Here is a 21,236-nt window from a genome sequence, read left to right on the forward strand (position 1 = left end):
AAGGGTCAAATATAGAATCATTTATAGTAAATAAAGTACAAAAGTACAGCTCTATAAATATAAAAACACATACAAGAAACATTAAACAAACGCTACCAGAGTCAATAAAAACAAGCAGCACTAAAAATACAGCTTCCCAAGAAAACTATATATAAAATATTTAGTAACAATCAGTATCTCACAACCCAATAAAACAGAAAAACTTACGCACACACCTATTCCATTATTGGTTCCACGAAGTGAAATGCATGTTGGTCTTTTCACACTCATCAATGCTGCTACAAACACTTGTGGGACTCAAGGTATGCCGGATTATATACACCGAATTAAACTGCTGTTTCTGACAAGTTAAAAACGGTTATCCAGTTTGAAATTTGGAAATTCCAGGTAAACAAATGCAGCACAAAAGTACTGTAAATTAAATACTAACACAATGACCCAACAACTTCAAGAACAGCACTGTACCTATCCCCCCCTATTAGAAAAGATAAAGATTTAAAAGCCTGTCACTAACAGATATGAAAAACAAATCCGTTTCACATTCATACTGTGAAAGTAACTTTTCTTATTTGTTAAAACAAATATAAATCTACCACACTGTGGATATTTGAAAAGCTTAACAATGACATTATCTGGACTTGCCAGTAAAAAGGTCTAGTACAGTGGACCCAAAAAGCCTTTGGACATTTAAAACACTTAATAATCCAACTGGTATCTGTAAAACTAATTCTGTAAAATAGTGGATGTCCTAAAGTTCTACTAATGTTTGGAAAACACAATGTATCCACGGCTTTATCTTCATTTATAACAGTATATTTATAGTATAGTTTTTTCCATTTAAAACCTAACAAAGTTTTCACTTCAAAAAACTAAAAAAAAGAAACTTTTTAGTTCAAAGAAGCAATATTTCTTGTATTTTATGCTTTCTAATTCAATGACATACATACATCTTCAAGTGTGGATTAAATTTCCAAATCTTTTTTTTTGAGGTCACTCAAATCTGTATTGTTTAAGCTACCATAATGAAGCTCTCAATCTCTAAAAGTCACCTGAGACATTTCACATTTTCCAGCATTTTCTGCTGCAGCGTTGTCGTCAGTCACACTGCTACAAGAAAAAGCTGTATTATGTAAACTAATAAAAACGAACAAACATCACTTTCTTTATGCGAAACAGCTGAGCAGCAGAAATGTATTATTCCTCATTTGAAGTCACTTTGGATAAAAGCGTCAGCTGTATGAACAAATGCTGGTGTCAGTAGGTGCAGGATGTGGTGAGGAAGCTACTGCAGTGCAGCCCTGAGGACAGAGAGTGAGCCATGCGATGCGAGACCTCTTTCATGTTTCTAGCCGCTGTGAGGGCGCGGGTCAGAGAGCCGTCCAGCGAGAGCTGCTGATGGTCCAGAGAGAAAGAGCGTCTGCGATGACCTCTGACCCCATCTCTGCTGGGACTTGCTGTGATGTTAAAGGGTTGTGAGTAGGCCTGTGTCTTCACAGGGCTGGAGAAGTAACTGCAAGAAAATGACACAGAGCGTTAGGGGGTTCAATCAATTTTATATTTTATATTAATTGTATAATATAAATGTCATATAAATATATTATATATTATTACACTGTTCAAAAGATCTTTTTTTTAAAAGAAATGATTACTTTTATTCAGCAAGATTAAATAGTCATTACATCAAAGAATCCTGAAAAAAATGGCAGCTGAAAATTCAGCTTTGCCATCGCATAAATAAATTCCATTTGAAAATATATTACAATAGAAGACAGTACTAAAAAACAACAACAAAGTAAAGTCCAAAACTCAGAGGGCACTATTTTTTCACTACAAATGATATAAACAACACAACAACTTGAGTAAACTCAATTAAAAGGTTTCCACAGTGATCTCAGACAAGTTTTAATCAGGCTTGCAAAACTCATCCATTGACAGGAAGTTGAGATAGTTGAGAGTGTTCTCATACATTTTTCTAGAGTCTGATTCATTGTCCAGGCAGCAGCAGAGGGAAAAGTACTCACAGAGCTGAAGGATAGACGGGCACATATGGGATAACTGGAACACCTTCCTGCAATGTGGGGCGAGGAGCCATATTCATGCCTCCTCTGTCCCTCTGTAAAGATCTCATTGGCTCACTCCTTCTGGGGGTGGAAACTGGCACCTGATTGGCTAAATAACCACACATGAGAGTCAACATGATTCTTGGTGATATACAAGTCACATTAGGTGAATATATCAGCAAAATATTTCACATTTTCATTAGTTTATAGATAATGAGGTGCAAACCTGTTTGAGAGGCTCTTAATGCACCACACAATGGGCATTGGCTACAGGAAGGTTGTGTGAGACGTGGAGAGCTCCTGCTCCTCATTGGGCCTTTAATTAATAGTGTAAAGGACAGGAGGATAGTTCATGAAATGTTAGTCTCAGTAAGTTTCAGATCCCATTATCATGATAGAGGGAGGATGCTTACGTGTCGAGGCACCAGTGCGATCTGATATGCAGTGTAGACATGTAGGTTCCGGTCCTCGGCTCGGTTCCATTTCATCGCTATTATCGGATCTGCCTGCTGATGTTCAATTAAAATGACCACAAATTGTTCTTGACTACCATATCAAAACCTGGTCATCTATGTTAAATTATAACAAAGATCTATTCTTACAGGTACTGTCCTCTTTGTGACGTTCAAATCCTCTGGTTTGTCTTCTTCCTCTTGATGTCATAGGGGACATTGGGACATGTCTTAATGTTGATGGTCTTGGCTCAGACTGGATTTGCTCAGAATCAGTTGCTGCAGCAGGGTTAATGATGGAAAAATTAATATAATCTCTCTATCAGAGCTTAACTGATTCAAACTTGGCATCCAAGTGTTTCATTATTTAGGGCCGTTGAGAAAATCTCTTTGCATTGCTATCTTACAACAAAGACGTGCCATATTTATCCGACACTGATTTGGAAAGATTTGCAAGTAGCTAAACATACTCAGGTCAGTTTCAGGTCGATGTCGAGGTAAAGATGCAGATCTCTGCCTCAGGATGGGTCTTGGTGAGTATCCTTTCTCTTTTTCTCCATTCCTCTCTCTCTCTGTCTGCCTTCTCCTCCTCTCTGACCTAATAAGAAAGATATGGTCAAATCTTTTTGAAGTTGTAACACATCCGATTATTAACTACAAGTTCAAGGCAACATATATAATATTTTGATAGTCTAATTACCTTAAATGAAACCACTGCGGTGTTGTCGTCTGTGGGTGTGCGTGATTTCTGGTGTTTTCTGTGGCAGAAGGGGGCGCTCTAACAGGACTAGCAGGTTTGAAGAGTCTCAGATTTCCCTCTAGTCTCTCCTTTAGTCGGTTCACTTCTTGCTGTAGAGATTCAAGAGCCTCTCTGAAACATACACAATGCATAAAGGCAGTTTTTGTAGTTTAAAGAGGGAACAAAACATGAAATTCAATTAAAATCAGTCACTATCTGGAGTTCCAATTTCAATGTGTCAAATTAATGCTACTTTGACCTTCTGTCCATCAAAAAATTTAAAAAAAGTAATATGGTTTCCACAAAAATATTAAGCAGCACAACTGTTTTCAACATTGATTATAAGAAGAAATGTTTCTTGAGCAGCAAATCAGCATATTAGAATGATTTCTTGAAAGATCATGTGACACTGAGGACTGGAGTAATGGACGCTAAAAATTCAACTTTGGATCACAGAAATAAATTACATTTTAAAATATATTACAATAGAAAAGAGTTCATTTGAATTGAGATAATATTTCACGATATTACTGTTTTTACACTACTTTGGATCAAATAAATGCAGCCTTGTTAAAAGTTATCAAAATTAACTTTTGAACGGTGGTGTACATTAAAAGTGTAAAAGATGACAGAGCATGTCAAATATTTCCCTTCATGAACAATTTGAAGTTATAGTAGCAGGCCAAGTGTCCTCTTCAAAAGTCCCAAGTCATGTTGGGTCAGATGATGTCAAGAAGTCATTATAAGTTTTAGTGGACCAGATTTTATACGGACTGTTAAACGTCACAAATAGTCTTAAGGTGTTTCGATGAAACTGTTCATGTTGGCTCTAAAGATATTTTGAGTCTGTTAGAGTTCAGATCAACACAGGGTTTAGAAATAGCCATTGCAGTGAGAAGCGTTACAGGCACTGCCAGAAGTGGTGGGTGTGTGGATGTGGGTAGGTGAATATTTCAACCATCAAAAACACACAAGGGGTTTTATTAATAGCTAAAGGTGATTAATGCTGGTCTCTTGATGTGGAGCACAATACATACCAGCACTATCTTCAGCTAGTCTATTTGAGAGACAAACTCCAGCTGAATCAAAGAAAGGAAAGAATGAAAATTAAATCTAATTATCCAGATGGAACTCTGGCTGCCATAAAGTGAAAAATGATTTTATAGAGACCAGACCACTTAACACCACTGGATTTTTTCCCAGAACACCCTTACAGTAAGAGCCCTGGCTCAAAAGAGCAGCCATAAATCTCTGCTTGTTTGTGCTGAAGTGGCCATGTCAGGAAACTCACTGGTGATTTGTTAGCTGAACGGAACTTTGGTCTTCGAGGTGATCTTCGTGGTGATAAGGCACATGGAAGGAGGGGCTTCTGTGAGAGCTGAGCTGCAGATTGGCTGGTGGGTATTGGCTATCCTGTGCTTTTTCCTCCTCTGATAAGAAATGGACTGAAAAATTATGCATAAAAGCAGGATGCAGAGAGAGAAAAAGGATGAAAAGAGAAATGCAGGATCAGTATTAATGACGTGTTCAAATATCAGCCTTATTCAAGACAACAAATGTTTTCATGGTAATGCTGTAAAAATCATATATATATATGTGTGTATGTGTATATATATTATAGCATATATTACAACATTTATTATACCAGGTTAATGTTAAATTATATTCTATTGTTAATTTACATGAAACATACAATGTTCAAAATGTATTAGTATATGTGGAAATTGACATTAACCTTAATCTATCTTCATAAACACTGTAAAAGTATTCACTTAATGCATTTAGTGTAACTATTTATTATGATTTCATAGAGAGAAACATAAGACAACCATATTATACCATATACAATACAAATGGACTCTTAGAAGTGAGAAAAAATATTTTGACTTGCTTTTTGTATGAAAGTCAAACCATTTCTAACGCTGACACCCACCATGATCACTCCCATGATCTGATTGGCTGGTCAGACTGCTTGGCCAGGGCGGGATGGTGCTATTAGGCCAATGAAGGGGGGAGATTGTTGGAGAAAGGCTGGAAGAAGAACACCTTTCCTCCTCTCCTCTCTTCCTAACTGGACCTGTGCATCCTCCAGACATGCTGAGGTGTTCTCCTGGGGTATTCGGAGAGGGTTGTGAGCGAGAGGTGGAGACGGCAAAAGGCTGCCGAGAAGGAGCAGATGACTCTGGTCTTTCTGTGTTCTTCATGTGCGAGCCAGACCGCGTGGAACTGGAGACGATATCAGAAAAATATAAAAGCGTATAAAATCACTAGTATTTAAATAAAATTTGAGGGGTGTTGCCAGACTTTTTGCCCATTTTATGACCAATCAGTTGGAAATTAAGTCTTGTCACTTAAAAAGTAAAAGCACACCTCTCCTCATGTCTGTAGCACAAATAGTGCAGGATGAGTCCCTAACCCGAAGTATGAGCAAGTTAAAGTGATGCTTGTTTTACTGAGCACAAAGCATTATAGATCACTGGTTTCTTGTCTAATTAAGGGTCACAGAATCAAAGTCGAAGTGCTCTAGACATAGTCGGGTCTACACAGTGAAGGCGCTTCATACCTCACCACTGCCCTCTGTTGTAGAGGACTGTGTACTGCAGGAGTGAGCTGACTGCTCTCAGATCCCATAAAGCCACTGTCTGTCTCTGGAGACATGACCCCATCCTGCAGTGTAAAAATAAATGCAAGAACTTTATTAAAATAATTATTCATGCACATAAAGAAAGAATGAATCCTTTAACTATAATATATAGTGTTGTTCATCACAAATAAAGTACAGTCGCTGACCAGAAGGGGCGGTCTGACAGTCTTGGCCTTCGCTTTCAAGCCCATAGTTTTGGGCTCTATACTCTCTGCCAGGCTGGTTAGGCTACTGCTTTGAGTTTTCCTGTTTCCTGACATTTTCTTCTCACTGCCCTGTTGCCCTGGCAACACCAAGGAGTGGCAAAGAGCCTCTGGGCGAGTTTCCATAGAGTCACACACCTGTGACCTAACAGATGTGCTGGAGCGAGGGACACAATCTGCTGCTGGCTGTCTAAAGAATGAGAGAATGGAGAGGTGAATGAGAGAGCAAACAGCCAGGTGTTGATAATAGTGCAGTGTGGATTGAACTGCTGCTACCCTTAATTATCTTTCAAAATCTGATAACATAACAGCTGATGTTTGGATCATTCTTCTAAGTATCTGTGTCAATTACCTTTATTTATATCATTGAATTAGAATAAACTGATAGAATCTCAGGGTTTCTAAAATGGATGGGGCTTATCAGCCAAGATGTTCTCTAATTGGTCAGATACAATAGTTCTAATACATGGTACACATGTCAGTTTTCTCAAATCGGTTAACATGGCCCAAACAGTGATGTCTGGATAATGAAATATAATAATATAACATTCTTTACTGTCTAAAGTTGCTGATCCCATAGATCTTCTAAACACTGCAAAAAAAAAAATTCTTATAAAATTTGTCCCGATTTCAGTACAAATATCAAAACATTCTTAAATCAAGATACATTTTCTTGAGAAGCAAAATTGTCATGTTTTTTGAAAACATTATCAAAATTAAGTGAGTTTATACTTAAAATGAGAAAATATCTGCTAGTGAGGTAATAAACGTAATTCAAAGGGAAGTGAATTTTTCTTACACCACTAGAAGATATTTTTCTTGTTTAAAGCATAAAGTCACTGAATTTTAATAAGATATAAAGTGTGGTTTTCTGCAGAGGCGGCTCATAAAAATTTTGGGGTGGAAAGAGCGAGAAGGACAATCTAATTTTAATCAAATTCCCAGTTATTCATGTAATTTCATGTCTCAGAATGTGAATTTCTTGTTTGTAATTTCACCATTGTAACAGCATAAAATATTACTTAAGTTGGAACCACTGCTGCTTTTCCCAGAGACATAAATTACGTGATATAAGTTTGAACTGCTCCCACTGATAATCTAGCAACTACCTTAATTATGGAGAGTAAAGATATTAAATATTTGATCGCCAACAAATTTACCAAGATTAAAAATGAAGGAAGACCCCGCCACACCGAAGTTGGATATAGGCTACTACAGCAATCACCTAAACAAAAAAATTCCCATTTTAAAATCCACCAGCAGCCAAAATTTGCCATTTTGCCTTTCAAATGAATGTACCTTGATTTAAGAATGTACAGATATTGTACTGGAAAACAACAATACTGAGTAAGAAAAACATTGCAGTGCATCTGTGAAGCTGATGTACTGAAATATTATGTGAAATAGGCTCAGGACTCACTGCTGAGCAGATTTAGTCATCTCACTCTCATTAATAGTCCTGTGTCGTTGTCTGGCCATTACGCTTTTTTTCCCAGAGGGAACACAGTGTCCAAAATCCAGCAAGTCACGGCTCTTTAAAGTCACAGCTTGGTCCAGCATCCCAGGGAGCTCTTTAAAACTCTGATAGCTGGGTGAGAAGACAATAAGAGATAGAGTCTGACATTTAAAACTGTGTATATATATATATATATATATATATATATATATATATATATATGTGTGTGTGTGTGTGCGTGTGTGTGTGAGGTTCAAAGGTCACTCACCAGCCCATGAGGTTACTGAAGTCTTTCTCCACATGCTTGTGTTTGTCATAGAGTGGATGAAGAACAAATGGGAGGCTCTCTTCTTCCTCTCTGTCTGCATCACTCTCTCCGCTAACTGAACTGACCTCCACACCAACATAAGCCTCAGGATGGACAGCTGACAGTGTGCTCTGAGAAAGAATGGAGGAGAAAATCAGTAATTTTCTGTCCTTTATATCTGTGAGCTCATGAGGTCAGAGGTTAGTGAGGTGTCGAGGTTAAGTTTGAGGCACCTCGGGTAGAGGTTCAGTCTCCAGCAAGGACACAGAGAGCACATCTGAAGGAGGGAGCGGGGTTAAAGTAGACTCAGAAATGGGTTGGTTCTGTTCTGCTTGCTCCAGCCACTCCTTCATCTCATCCAATCGCATCCCTGACCTGAAGATCTGACCTTCTAGGTCCCTGTGTCACACACAAACACACAGTATGCATATTCTGTACATACTAGAAACCAGTGTCACAGGAAGTAAACAGGAAGCACAGCTTTGTCAATGTTTGCATCGGCATCAAACAACAATGACGTTTATCTGTGAACAAATAAATTAAAAATTCAATAAAAAAATAGGTACGTTTTTTAATGTTTTGAAAGAAGTCTCGTATGCTCACCAAGGCTGCATTAATTTGATCAAAAATCAATTAAAAATAGTAATATTTGTGAAATATTATTGTACTAAAATTTAGCTTTATATACTTTCAAAAGTCATTTATTCCTGTGATGACAAAGCTGAATTTTCAGCAGCCATTACTCCAGTTTTAACACGATCTGATATGCTGATATTTAAAAAAATGTTCTGATTAATATTTTAGATGATATTCTATGATGAATAGAAAGTTCAATTATTTTAATTAGTAATATTTTGTAATGTTATAAATTACTTTACTGTCACTTTTGATCAAATTCATGCATCCTTGCTGAATAAAAGTATTAAATTCTTTAAAAAAATGTCTATACAAATCTAATGGTAGTGTATATATACATATATTTAAAACATATGCTACCTGTCTGGGTCAAAGGTGACATGCCCGCCTTGTCGCTGCTGCAGCATCTGATACTGGGCTCGTGCATCTAGGTAAGCCCTCTCAAGAGACTCTTGCCCCTGTGCCAGTGTGGAGAGACCCTGTAGATGATTCAGACTCAGTCAATCTGACTTCATGTCTTTAAAAATTCAGGTTTTTTTTTTGTTTTTTTTAAACAAGCATCATCATACTTTTATCTGTTCACAGGGCTTGAGTTTCCCATTCTTTAGAAGTGCATCAAAAGCATCAACCTGAACAAGCAAAAAAAAGGGAAAAAAAATTGATTTAAGATTCAGTGCACTGCTGTTAAAATAACAAGCTTCCGGCTGATCTGAATCTTTTTTGGCATAATAATGATGGTCATTGTTACAGACACATTTAAAAGATCCGAATAGATTATTTTAAAGTTAGTTACCTGTAGCTGAAATCTATGAGTCTGTTTGGTCAGAGTCTCTGTTAGATGGTCTGCTGTGACAGGTCCAGAGCTGATGGAGCTCACAGAAGAAGGGCGACGTACTGTTTTTCTGGAGTTTTCTGCAATGCGAACAAAACAATTTACCAATTCAGAAGAGTCCACATACCCATAGCTCTAGAGAAGAGCATTTTGCTAAATATATGCACTCATATTCATTATAATTTTACGTAACCTGTTAGTGATGTCTTATTTAATGTATGTTTGTTATTACAGTCACCATTTAAATGTTTATATTTCAACATTGAATTAGAATAGAAACATATAATTGAAAAAAAAACAAACTATATCATTAAAAAGTTTAAATGAAAACTGCCATAATTTGTAAAAGACTGTAAATAAGTTCTTGAGTCAATTTTTTTTAATAAATTTCATGAATTAATCTATTACTAAAGCTGCAGTCCGTAACTTTTTTGGGTTAAAAATGATCCAAATTAAATTTTTGAGCAAGTACATAACCAGCCAGTGTTCAAAACTATCTGCTTGCCTTAGCTCGATTCAAAACGGTAAGCTTGTAATAATGTTTTTAATTCCAGTGGTACTGGTGGATTTCCGCGGGAAATTCAAGCATGTCTTTGCGTCATTACGTCACATCTGCACACATAAAGAAGGAGTCTCGGCTAGTAGGCTATATTGCGCGTAAGGATGTTGGAGGTGGAGATTTATAGCCTTTTCTCACAGCACTTGATATAATTAAACTTAGCAATTTGATGGCGGATCCAGAAAGGTTTAAACGACAATCACCAGTGACAACTGGAGATTCACCCGTAAAAGACTTCAGAGTGGCGTCGGCGCCAATGGCCTCGTGGTCAGTGCGCCGACATGTAGCGCCTTTGCGCTCGGGCGGCCCGAGTTCAAGTCCCGGCTCGTGGACCTTTCCCGATCCCATCCCCCGTCTCTCTCCCATCTCATTTCCTGTCATCTCTCTACTGTCCTGTCACAACAAAAGGAAAATCACAAAAAAAAAAAAAAAAAAAAAAAGACTTCAGAGTGGCTACAGAAAAAAAAGGGACTGCAACCGGGCCCATGCGAAAACAAGGATAAATATCGGAAGGGTATTAAATGTAGTCAGGCAATGCTGATGTTAACATAAAAAATTTGAGAACAAAGTATAATTTGCACGGTTTGATGTGATATGATAAGCGATCATTAGATTTAATCAGCGCAATTTACTGCAATGCTTTTTCCCCTTAGTTGGTCAGAACAAAAGTGGATGTTACTTACTTGTTCAGATTACATTTTCCAGTGGAAATTCTTATGTTGGTCATCATACTTCCAAAAAGTAGAATCTGTGATTCCGAATGACAGTATCCACACCGGCGCGGCGACTGACAGCTGCACATTCTCCTCAAAACATTGGATTCATTCGCGCCGAGGCACAACCCACGTAAAGTTGATAATTCCGCAAATAACGGCAATTGCAGATTTCGAACAGAGATGGCGACAAAGAGGAAAAACTATAGACTGCAGCTTTAAATAAACGTTATTTTTGGTTTTGGTTTTTGGCCAAATAATAGCTTTAATTTCAAAAAATAATTTTTGTGCATCACTAGAAAAAAAGAATAACCCAAAAATAAAACTTCTGCTGTTTTCTTAACTATTACAGAAAATGTTACTTCTGTTTGATTGTGGTTAGTGTGTAATTTATGTACACTATACAAGCACACTGTTTCAAAGTGGTATTGTCAGTGTGGTGTACCAGAGCCATTCTTCTGCTGGGTCAGGTTAGCAGATCCTGCGCTGAACTCTGCCCTCTGTGCTTGAGGAAAACTGAGGGTTATGACCTTTGACCCTTCCTGAATAACACCTGACAGGATAGCTGTACTGGGCTTTGGGGTTTCAGAACAGAGACCAACCTGAAAACAAACAGCACATAAAAAAAAACAATCATGAGTTGACAAGTAAAGAGCTACTTTAAACAAAAATGAGATTGAAATCAGCAAATACATGAGTGAAAATCTACTTTGACAATAATCCAACACTGTGAGCCCATTTCTATACATAATGCTTTATAATGAGTCCTGTGTAAACGCATTCATGTCCCCTATGTGCTGTACTATAAAATCTCTCTAAATCCATATTTACTTGGTATACTGTACTTTTAAGAGAAAAAAAGTTACATGTGGAGAAACTGTGTTCATGCTGAGACCATCAGATAAATACAGCCCTGACTTGCCAGCACACATGACAGACCCCTCAAATTTACTGCAGATACACAGTATATATATACTTTCTTTTAAATAAACTCCTTTTCTGTCTGAATTTGGAAAGGCCATTTCTTAATGATGCCATTTCCAGAGTTTTATTATTTATCACCCACCCCTAATTCTACATCTAAGAAACCACAACTAAGTCAATAAGGGTTATCACTGAAGTGAATGAAACCTGTCTTTCTCAAGCTGTTGTTTCTGTTAAAGCAGAAGCAGATGGCCAGGTCATGTGAGGGAAGAACTTAATGAGCATTAGAGCAAATGCAGCAGAAGATGCAAAACTGCACAGAGAAATGGCCTACAATTATTGGCCTAAATAATAACCAACATTGCTCTGTAAAAGGTTACGGTACTGCTGAAATGAGTTTGTGACATGTAACACTGACTTCTTATGTAACACCTCACTTGTTTAGGTGACAGTGTTCTGTGTTTATTAACCTTTTTCAACACTGATGCAATCTATTATCTTATTAGACATAAAACAGAGCTCATTTCATGAGAACGATAATAATGATAATGCCATTTAGATTGTAAATTGATTTAAATATTTTAGATAATGTGTTGTACTCAATTGCTTTTAAAGGAAATAATAAACTACTAAGACATGTAATTACAGTATTTGTGCAACAATTTGTGCATTTATTGTGTAAAACAATAATAGTATTAATAGAAGTTAATAGTATTTTCAGTTGCATACATTTACCTGTATAATATCAAGTATGCAGATAATTGAACAATTTGTGCAAATAATGCTTTTGTATGTACACTGCTTATTGTCTTAGTTTGTTTGTTTGCTAGTTTGCTTTTCTCTGAAAGTGTTTGTCCTCTGAGGTAAACCTTCTTGGCAGGCCTTTTTATTTGAGGAAAAACATCACAATCAGAGAGAGCCCTCAGTTTGAAAATGAGCCTGTGCTTCTGTATGGCAGTGCTGCTAAACAGAGGGCTGTGATTATGGCCATCACAAAAGAGATTCTGAATATATATTGTGTTGACTCAGCCTGAGGAGTCTAAAAATAGCTCTCGTCAACATCAGAGCAGACGGAGAAAGGAGACAGCCCTGCTGATATGAGGGAGAGCATGGCACTGAATTCACGTCAGCCTTCAAATGAAGGGAAAAAAGCACATAACCATAAATACAGTCTGTGAAGCCAACCTTTGCTTTAAGGCGAAGTCGATCGATAGTATTTTCAGCTTCTGCATACTTGGTAAGCAGCCTGTTATAGTCCTCCTGTAAGAATAAGCGAGGTGAAAAAATAAGAGACTTAATGCTTCATCTTTCAATTTAGCCTAAATGAAAATAAATCAGCATAATTTCAAGTGTTCAGAATGCTATGCTACCAAATTTTTGTGAAAAATAGTATGCAGTATGTATACTACAGCAATAACCTACTACTTTTGTCAAAACAAAGTGCAGATGTAATGTAAACTGCAAGGGAAAATGTTTCCCACAATGCAATTTACTTATACTTCCCTATTTAATGTGAACAATAAACTATATGAATATCAACCAGGATTTTAACATATCAGACTACTAACAGTTAAGATACTTTTACATAAAAAAAATGCAAGAAATGTATTTCCAAGATGATCAAACATAAATATAGTGAGACCATATGACAGCAAAGTAGCATAAGCATATTATAGCTTAAAAAGTTTATTGTGGTATTCAGTTTCATATAAATACACAGAATACACTACCGTTCAAAAGCTAAGGTTTAGTAAGTTATTTAGTTGATTTAGTAAAAAAAAATGATATAATATATTTTATATATATATATATACATATATAAATATACATATATATATTATATATATATATATATATATATATATATATATATATATATATATATACTGTATATATATAAATAAAACAAAAATTTTAATAATATTTCACAATATTACATTTTACTGTATTTTTAAACAAATAAATGCAGCCTTGGTGAGCATAAGAGACTTTAAAATCATTTAAATGGGCCATGACATGGATTTTTTTTATTATGGTAATATGTTCCTTGAGGTTCACTTATAATGCTAAAGTTTTTTGCACTACAAAAACAAATGCATGAGGAAAAACATGATTTGCCAGCGTCACTGCATAGGAAACAGTAACAATGCCCACTCGCTATTGTACGCGAATAAGTGTTTTGAAAACATAAATCCATAATTTACAGACAAAGCATTATGAAATCATTTACTTATGGGTTGTGATGCAGCTGCTGTCAGATTCAATGCAGCTGGCTGCTTAATCTTTCAACAAACGTTTCTTTGCAAACTCTCCATTACTCTGTGCCTCGCTTACAAAATGAAATGCTCTAAACAAACATATAATCCTCCGACGTGATCCGGGATGCCATTAAAATAAAACATCCACTTGTTCCTGACACTGGTATCCTTCTAAATTCGGTCCAGAGACGCAAGCAAGCTGTTTAAACTCATAGTGAACATTCTTTCACTCTTCAATTTGTCCTGTTGTCGACAGACTCAAGAGATGCCCGGGATGCCATTAAAATAAAAAAAAATTAAAATCCGGGATGCCATTAAAATAAAACATCCACTTGTTCCTGACACTGGTATCCTTCTAAATTCGGTCCAGAGACGCAAGCAAGCTGTTTAAACTGGACGCGTCATAGTGAACATTCTTTCACTCTTCAATTTGTCCTGTTGTCGACAGACTCAAGAGCATGGAGTATGTCAGAAACTGAACGAGCATCTGTATAGTGTATCCAGTGTAGACAGCGTCAATGATTATAATGGGTTCTATTTGCTTTTGACGCGACGCTCACATCCAGTGCAAGCAAGCAAATGTCATCTGTTAAGAAACTGAATGCCAGTGGGCGGCGCCTATGGTGAGATGATAAGAGGTTGACAGTAATGAAGTACATTTACTTGAGTCCTGTGCTTAAGTAAACTTTTTGAGTATCTGTACTTTACTTATTATTAGAGTATTATTTTTTCTGGAAACTTGTTTTAATATGTTTTAATGGTACAAAGACCTCTTATATGTCAAAAGGCAAATTTGATTTCTCTTGTCATGATGACCCCTATAAAAAAATCTAACTAATCCCAAACTTTTGAACAGTACTGTATACTATGCAGTGTGCAGTAAAGAGTATACTAGAATTTCATTGTGAACAGTGTGCTCACTCCTCTTTACGTACCTGCAGCTGCTGCACCAGTGTGCTGGCCTGCTGGGGGCAGCGGAACTCCTCTGGTACTGTACTGTGCAGGCGCTTGAGGGTCCCACTGGTGGAGGGACTTCCTGGAGACCCTTCAGAGCTGCTCAACAGGACCTCTCTCACAATCTCAGCAGGGGATTTGAACACTACAGGAAGATCTGGGTGTGAAGTTCTATCATGAGGGGGTCTGCTGCTTTTAGGAGGTTTGTATCCACTGTTTTTCGGGAAACGAACCCTCGGCTTCACTTTGGAGAAATCAGGTAAGGGGTGACTCAGCTGTCCTTTCCTAAGAATACATACACAGCAATAATTGATACAATTCTAGAAAAAAATTATACTTTACAACAATACAACAAATTCCTTTTTTAAAGTTTATTTTAAATAAATAAATGCACATTTATTTTTATTGACTATTTTATTTTCATATTTGTTTTATATTATTTGCAGAGAAACTTATATTATATACATTTATTTTATTTATGGGCCAACAAATCATGGGTCAAATTAAATGTTTTCATATGAATTTGTGTTCGTCCATTTTTCTCCTGACCTGATGTCATCTGGATCAGTGTGAGAGGTTTTAGAGGTTCTGTGGTTCTTCATTGCTGAAGATCGGTGAGGTGTAGGAGGTGGCGTGTGCTCTGAGGGGGAGACGCTTGCTTTAGAAATGCACTGTGCTGGAATGGAAACCTGATCGTCACAGGAAGCAGGGTTTGTTTTTCTGGGAAAGGCCGTTGGAGGCTGCAGGTTGTGGTTAGGACTGTGCCTTCTTTCTAATTTTTCTCCATTCGTACTATCTTGCATTTTTCCATGTCTGATTTTCATCACAGGGCTTCTTGGTGAAGCTTGAGGTGTGATCTTGTGTTTAATCTCCTCCCCCTTTGATCTAACAGTGTGGTATGTTTTAGGAGCGGGACTCTGGTAAGTGCTAAGAGATGACTCTGCCCTTATGTCTAGCTCTGGAAATGTCTCCGCTTCAATATCACAGTTATTCATCATTTCCTCTGAGGACAAATGGGGAAAACTGATGGGATCAGAAGCGTTTCTAAAGGAACGATGTGAGACTTGGAGAAATTGCTCATCGGTTTCCTTGAGTTCCTCACAATCACTTTGCTCAGATCGCTCTGGGACTCCTGAAATTGGAATGTTTTGGGGGATCTCAGTCATTTCGTGACTGAAATCAAGGCTCTTCACCATTCCAAACATAGATACCATCTCTTCTGCGACAAGAAATGTTTGGTCCATGAATCTCTGAGTATCTTCACATGTGTCCTCATCCGTCATGTCTAACGCTGTCTCTCTCTCTGGGAAAGTGTTAAATTTGTTCCTTTGGATTGTTGGGCTTCCTGTACCATCCTCATCATCATCAGTCCAATCTTCCAAAAAATCACTCTGGTCTTCCTCTGCTCTGTGTTCTTCCTCTAAAAAAAGACAGAATGTGAATGAAGACCATATGACCCTTTTTTATTATACTTACATTACTAATAAAAAGTTTGGAGTCTGCAAGATTTTTTAATATGTTTTTGAAAGAAGTCTCTTATGCTCACCAAGACAATACAATAAAAACATTATTGTGAAATATTATTACAATTTAAATTGAAAATGTATTTTTTTCCTGTGAAATTGTGAATACTGGAGTAATGACTGCTGAAAATGCAGCGTTGGCATCAGTGTTACATGATCCTTCAGAAATCATTCTAATATGCTGATTTGGTTCTCAAGAAACATTTCTTATTGTCACTGTTGGAAACAGTTACTGCTTAATATTTCTGTGAAAACTGTGATAAAAATTTTTTTTCAGGATTATTTGATGAATAGATAAGTGTACCTGAACTAATTATCCCTCTTCACAAAATAAAAATCATTTCACTACACAATTACTATAGTTTTATGCTATTAAACTCAGCTGCGGATGTTTAAATGAACTGAGTCCTTACGCAGGAATACAGAGCGGCAGTCGTCTCCAGTGGCCTGAGAGAGCGGCTCAGAGTCCAGCAGCTCACTCAGGTGATAGCTTATCGCCTCTAGTGCAGGTGGAGGCCCATACTCCGGCTCGGGGGTCTTCACGTCCCACAACAGGTCCTCCGCAAACTCCTCCTCTCCTCCCTGATTCAGAGAATCATGATATGCTTATTAAAGAGTTTAAAAAAAGTACCATTATTCAAGAAATAAGGCATAAAATGGATAAGAAATGTTTCTAATTAAATGCATTTGTCCGCTGACAAGCGTTTTTAAGAGTAATGAGACACTTCTGATGAAGAGTCCTGGTGGGCCTGCTCTAAATGACCAATAAATGGGCAGATATCAGTCAAACATCTCTGATGTCCTCACCTCCTGCTGCCCTTGACTCTCTGCCAGACCGATGATGCCGTTCTCATCCATCTGGCTTTGGAAGTCCTCATCCAGTTCTTCATCCCAGCTAAAGTCCGACCCCTCTGGGCTCGAGGGAGAGGGATATGCTGGGGCTGGTGTCCACACCAGAACTCCTGCAGTGGTACGACCACTGCTCCGCTCCATTACCTTGCTCTCTCTCTTTTATTCCACCTTGAGCTCCTGTACCACCCGCACCTCCTCCACACTGACACTGAGGTCTTCTCTCATGGTTGACCAATTACGAATGTTTTTTATGGACAGGTGTAATGTCCACTTATAGGTCATCAAGGTGATTAAACAAACTGAAAAACACACAAAACAATTTTTTTTTTATTTCAATTGAATGATTGATGAGTTACTTTTCATGATTTTCTGAGACATAAAACAGTGTTAAAGGAATTGCTCGCCCGAAAATGAAAATGGTCATAATTTACTCACTCTTAAGTTGTTCTAAAGCTGTATGAATTTCTTTGTTCCGTAGAATACAAAAGAAGATATTTTGAAGAATGTTGGTAACCAAACAGTTGCTGGTCTCCATTGACTTGGAGATTGACAACAGTGGAGCGGCTAAGTGATATAATCGTTCAGTTTATGATACAAGCGTGAAAATTGGCATGAGCAGTCTCCATGGGTCACTTGACAAGAAAATTGTCCGAGCCACTTGAAATTTCAAGATTTTTCATTTTTCAAGATGGGCGACACCTTAGTGGAGCAGTTAAGTGATATAGTGGTTTATTTGGTGATACAAGCATGAAAATTGGCATGGGCAGTCTCTGATGGTCACTAGACAATAAGCCACCCACAGCTACTTGAAATTTCAAGATGGCGGCCATTTTTCAAGATGGCCGACACCTTAGTGGAGCAGTTAAGTGATATAGTGGTTTATTTGGTGATACAATCAATCATAGCAATTAGGCTCATGGCAATTTTCATGCTTGTATCACCAACTAAATGATTTCTTAAGCCTAATTGCTCCACTAAGGTGGTGGCCATCTTGAAAAATGGCCGCCATCTTGAAATTTCAAGTAGCTGTAGGTGGCTTATTGTCAAGTGACCCACAGAGACTGCTCATGCCAATTTTCCTGCTTGTATCACCAAATAAACCACTATATCACTTAACTGCTCCACTAAGGTGTCGGCCATCTTGAAAAATGGCCGCCATCTTGAAATTTCAAGTGGCTCGGACAATTTTCTTGTCAAGTGACCCATGGAGACTGCTCATGCCAATTTTCACGCTTGTATCATAAACTGAACGATTCTGCCAAACATAAGCACTTAGCCGCTCCACTACAATAGGATCCAGAAAATATCTTTTTTTGTATGTGGCAGAAACTCATACAGGTTTAGAACAACTTGCGTGTGAGTAAATAATGACAATTAAAATTTTTGGGTGAACTATCCCTTTAAGAAAAAACACTGAAACTAATTTAATTAACAAAGCTAAATAACTGAAATCCATTCAAGCTGGAGGAGAAAGAGGTGACTAAAGAGAACAGTTCTAAGCGAACATACCCTTAAGCATTTGTGTAACTCCTTACAATAGTCTAATTAATTCTGCCATTCATGTACTGTAGCTCAGTGCTAATTGAGCATGATGAAAGGCTACGCAAAGTCTGTAAACAGCTGCTCTCAAGTGGAACCACAAAACATCTGAATAAATAATGTAGCTCTTCACCTGCCATATAAGCCCTGACACAGAGCAACCGAACATACATATATATATATATATATATATATATATATATATATATATATATATATATATATATATATATATATATATATAAAATACTTATCTAAAAAAATCCCAAAATAGTATTCCATCTGAGGTTGCATGTAAATGCCTTTATAACTGCCCTATCAGCTTATTTAATATGTGTACAGTACATACATTTTGACATCAAGGCAGAACAATAAAAGTTACTTCATTTTTTAAGTGCTTAGTTATTTATAACTTATTACTTAAGTTTATAACTTATTACTTGAGTTTATTACATTACTTAGTTACTTTTTATGGAAAGTAATGTTATGTTACTTTTGCTTTGCCTTTTCTCATCTGGGCCGGGGTTGGTTTATTGTTTATAAATAAAAATAAAAAAAAGTCCTAAATTTGGCAAATGTTAAGACCAAAAGTGAAATGAATACGCCTCAGGCTGAAGGAAATGTAAATTCACACCTGTACAGTAGAGGGCGCAGCTCAAACAAACCTGTGAGCTGTGCTGCCATTCTGCATTGCAGAAGAATAGGACGCAGGAAAAGAAAGTTCAACACTCTTACTTCAACAATAAATAAATAAATACATAAACACAAATATAGGGTATATGTAAAGTCATTATTGCTTTAGTATGGTTGAATTGGATCATCGAATATCAGCAGCAAAGACACTGGGTAATAAAGTGGTATTAAATACATAAAGCATATTTGTGTGGAGGTTGAATATGATTTCACTTTTCTAACTTTAGTTAGTGTGTAATATTGCTGTTTGAGCATAAACAACATCTGCAAATTACGACGCTCAATGTTCAAAGCAAAGGGAGATATTTTCTGTTCAAGAAATCGTTTTTTAAGGACTACAACAAACGGCTGGTAGGGACTACACAACATTCCTCCCGGGTTAGTGACATCTTTCTGACTTCGGATTGAACATAAAAGGCGAAAAGTTTTTGAAATTTTCAGTGCATGTCTGGGTGAGGTAAAAGGACATGAGCTCTTGAAGCTCCGCCCTCTGTGCTGGGAGCAGCAGCTCATTTGCATTTAAAGGGACAGGCACAAAAATTGTGTTTTTGCTTACCCTCAAAAAGTGACGACTTCAACATGCTAAATAAAAATATCTGTGGGGTATTTTGAGCTAAAACTTCACATACACTCTCTGGGGTCATCAAAGACTTATTTTACATCTTGTGAAAAGGACATTATACCACCCCTTTAAACATATTTAATTATTACAGGTTTGCATAATATTCTAAGTTTGCAATTCACTGTTCATACTGAATACTAAATACTGTTTTTGTGCAAGTGATATGATCAAATGCATGCTCACATTTAGTCTAGAACTACAAAACCATCATGTTCATGCAGCAACACCTTTTTCAACATGATACTAATAAGAAATATTTCATGATTGGCAGAAAATCAGTGCCGAAGTAGTAAAATCCGAAAAAAAGAAAACATTTGTGTTTGACCTGAAGGCCATTTTGCAATATCAAAATGTAAGCTTCACTTTCGTTTTCTTGATGCATATTATTGCTTTGGTAAAACAATAAGCAAACAACAATCTGGGATGTGAATGGTGTGAGGTGTTCTTCAATCTCAAAAACAACCCTCAACCTTCACAGGGCCCTTGGTTGCCATGGTGACCACACAACAACAATCTCTGCCATGCGCTGCCGGCCACAGGCATCATTCTAAGAACAGCCAATCAGCATTCAGAACACTGCTTCATGGCAAAGATGAATAGCTGGGAAAGACCATTCCTACTGATCTATAAGAAAAGCTGCTTTTAAAGGAAAAGCAGAGTTTAATTTTTCTAGACTAAATTTGGTTTACAATCCTTTAAATTGTGACGCTGCCACATTCAGAGCATAGTTGCGAACATTTGTCATTTTAAAAATCAAAACAAGGGCATTAGGTCTAAAACACAGACTAATCATAATCTGAAAAATGACAGTGACCCTAACAAGACACATTCATGCAGTTTCTTCATAAACTACAAGTACGGATGACATGTCATCATGTCCTGTGTGTAGCGAACCTATTTGTGTGGGTGAAACTTCTGTTTGTATAAAGCAACTATTCCATAAAGACTCACAAACCGTAGCAGTCTGTCAGCAGCATCCTCTGCCAGCATGCACACAAACGTACTCGCCGAGGGAGTCTGCTAATCTCCTGAGTGCAGTGCATTCTGCAGCATACGTTAATTAACCGCTTGTCTAGATCTCTGCCATCCATTCAGCGAGCCTGTAGTGAGCTCAGCCAAAAGCAACACGTATCCTATATATAGATCATGCACTGTTACTGCACTTAATAGGCATAACAGTGGCCACACACACACACAGCGCTGAACAGGATTAATAAAACAAACAGTGAGCCGTAAAGCTCCTTATGGGCCAAGAAGATCCACAGTGTCT

The 21,236-nt window shown here is 37.3% G+C and overlaps 1 protein-coding gene across 2 annotated transcripts; it reads right to left on the reverse strand.

Moving 5' to 3' along the window:
- Window positions 1-17,411, reverse strand: akna (AT-hook transcription factor). 2 transcript variants are annotated; one of them, XM_079847820.1, is made up of 23 exons: window positions 17,068-17,411; window positions 16,674-16,842; window positions 15,287-16,157; window positions 14,719-15,022; window positions 12,711-12,785; window positions 11,047-11,203; window positions 9,291-9,409; window positions 9,067-9,126; window positions 8,858-8,976; window positions 8,095-8,260; window positions 7,823-7,992; window positions 7,519-7,686; window positions 6,042-6,288; window positions 5,815-5,918; window positions 5,185-5,477; window positions 4,543-4,681; window positions 3,213-3,383; window positions 2,983-3,110; window positions 2,663-2,791; window positions 2,474-2,569; window positions 2,287-2,376; window positions 2,022-2,169; window positions 1-1,510 (listed from the first exon to the last, which is right to left on the reverse strand). In XM_079847820.1, the coding sequence occupies exons 1-23, from the start codon at window positions 17,251-17,253 to the stop codon at window positions 1,255-1,257; spliced, it is 4,365 nt and encodes a 1,454-aa protein (XP_079703946.1). In that variant the 5' UTR covers window positions 17,254-17,411; the 3' UTR covers window positions 1-1,254. The 2 variants fall into 2 exon arrangements, with proteins under 2 accessions (XP_079703946.1, XP_079703945.1); XM_079847819.1 differs by having other exon boundaries at window positions 4,543-4,696.
- Window positions 17,412-21,236: the final 3,825 nt, after the last annotated feature.

The sequence above is a fragment of the Squalius cephalus genome, assembly GCF_949319135.1.
Source record: "Squalius cephalus genome assembly, chromosome: 17".
NCBI lineage: Eukaryota > Metazoa > Chordata > Actinopteri > Cypriniformes > Leuciscidae > Squalius > Squalius cephalus.

Excerpts from the sequence above, each read along its gene's own strand:
- akna (XM_079847819.1), bottom strand. The coding sequence starts at position 17,253 with ATGGAGCGGAGCAGTGGTCGTACCACTGCAGGAGTTCTGGTGTGGACA. Across the intron at positions 9,127-9,290 it reads CTCATAGATTTCAGCTACAG|GTTGATGCTTTTGATGCACT; the intron begins GTAACTAACTTT and ends TTGCTTGTTCAG. Across the intron at positions 2,377-2,473 it reads TCGCACTGGTGCCTCGACAC|GCCCAATGAGGAGCAGGAGC; the intron begins GTAAGCATCCTC and ends TATTAATTAAAG.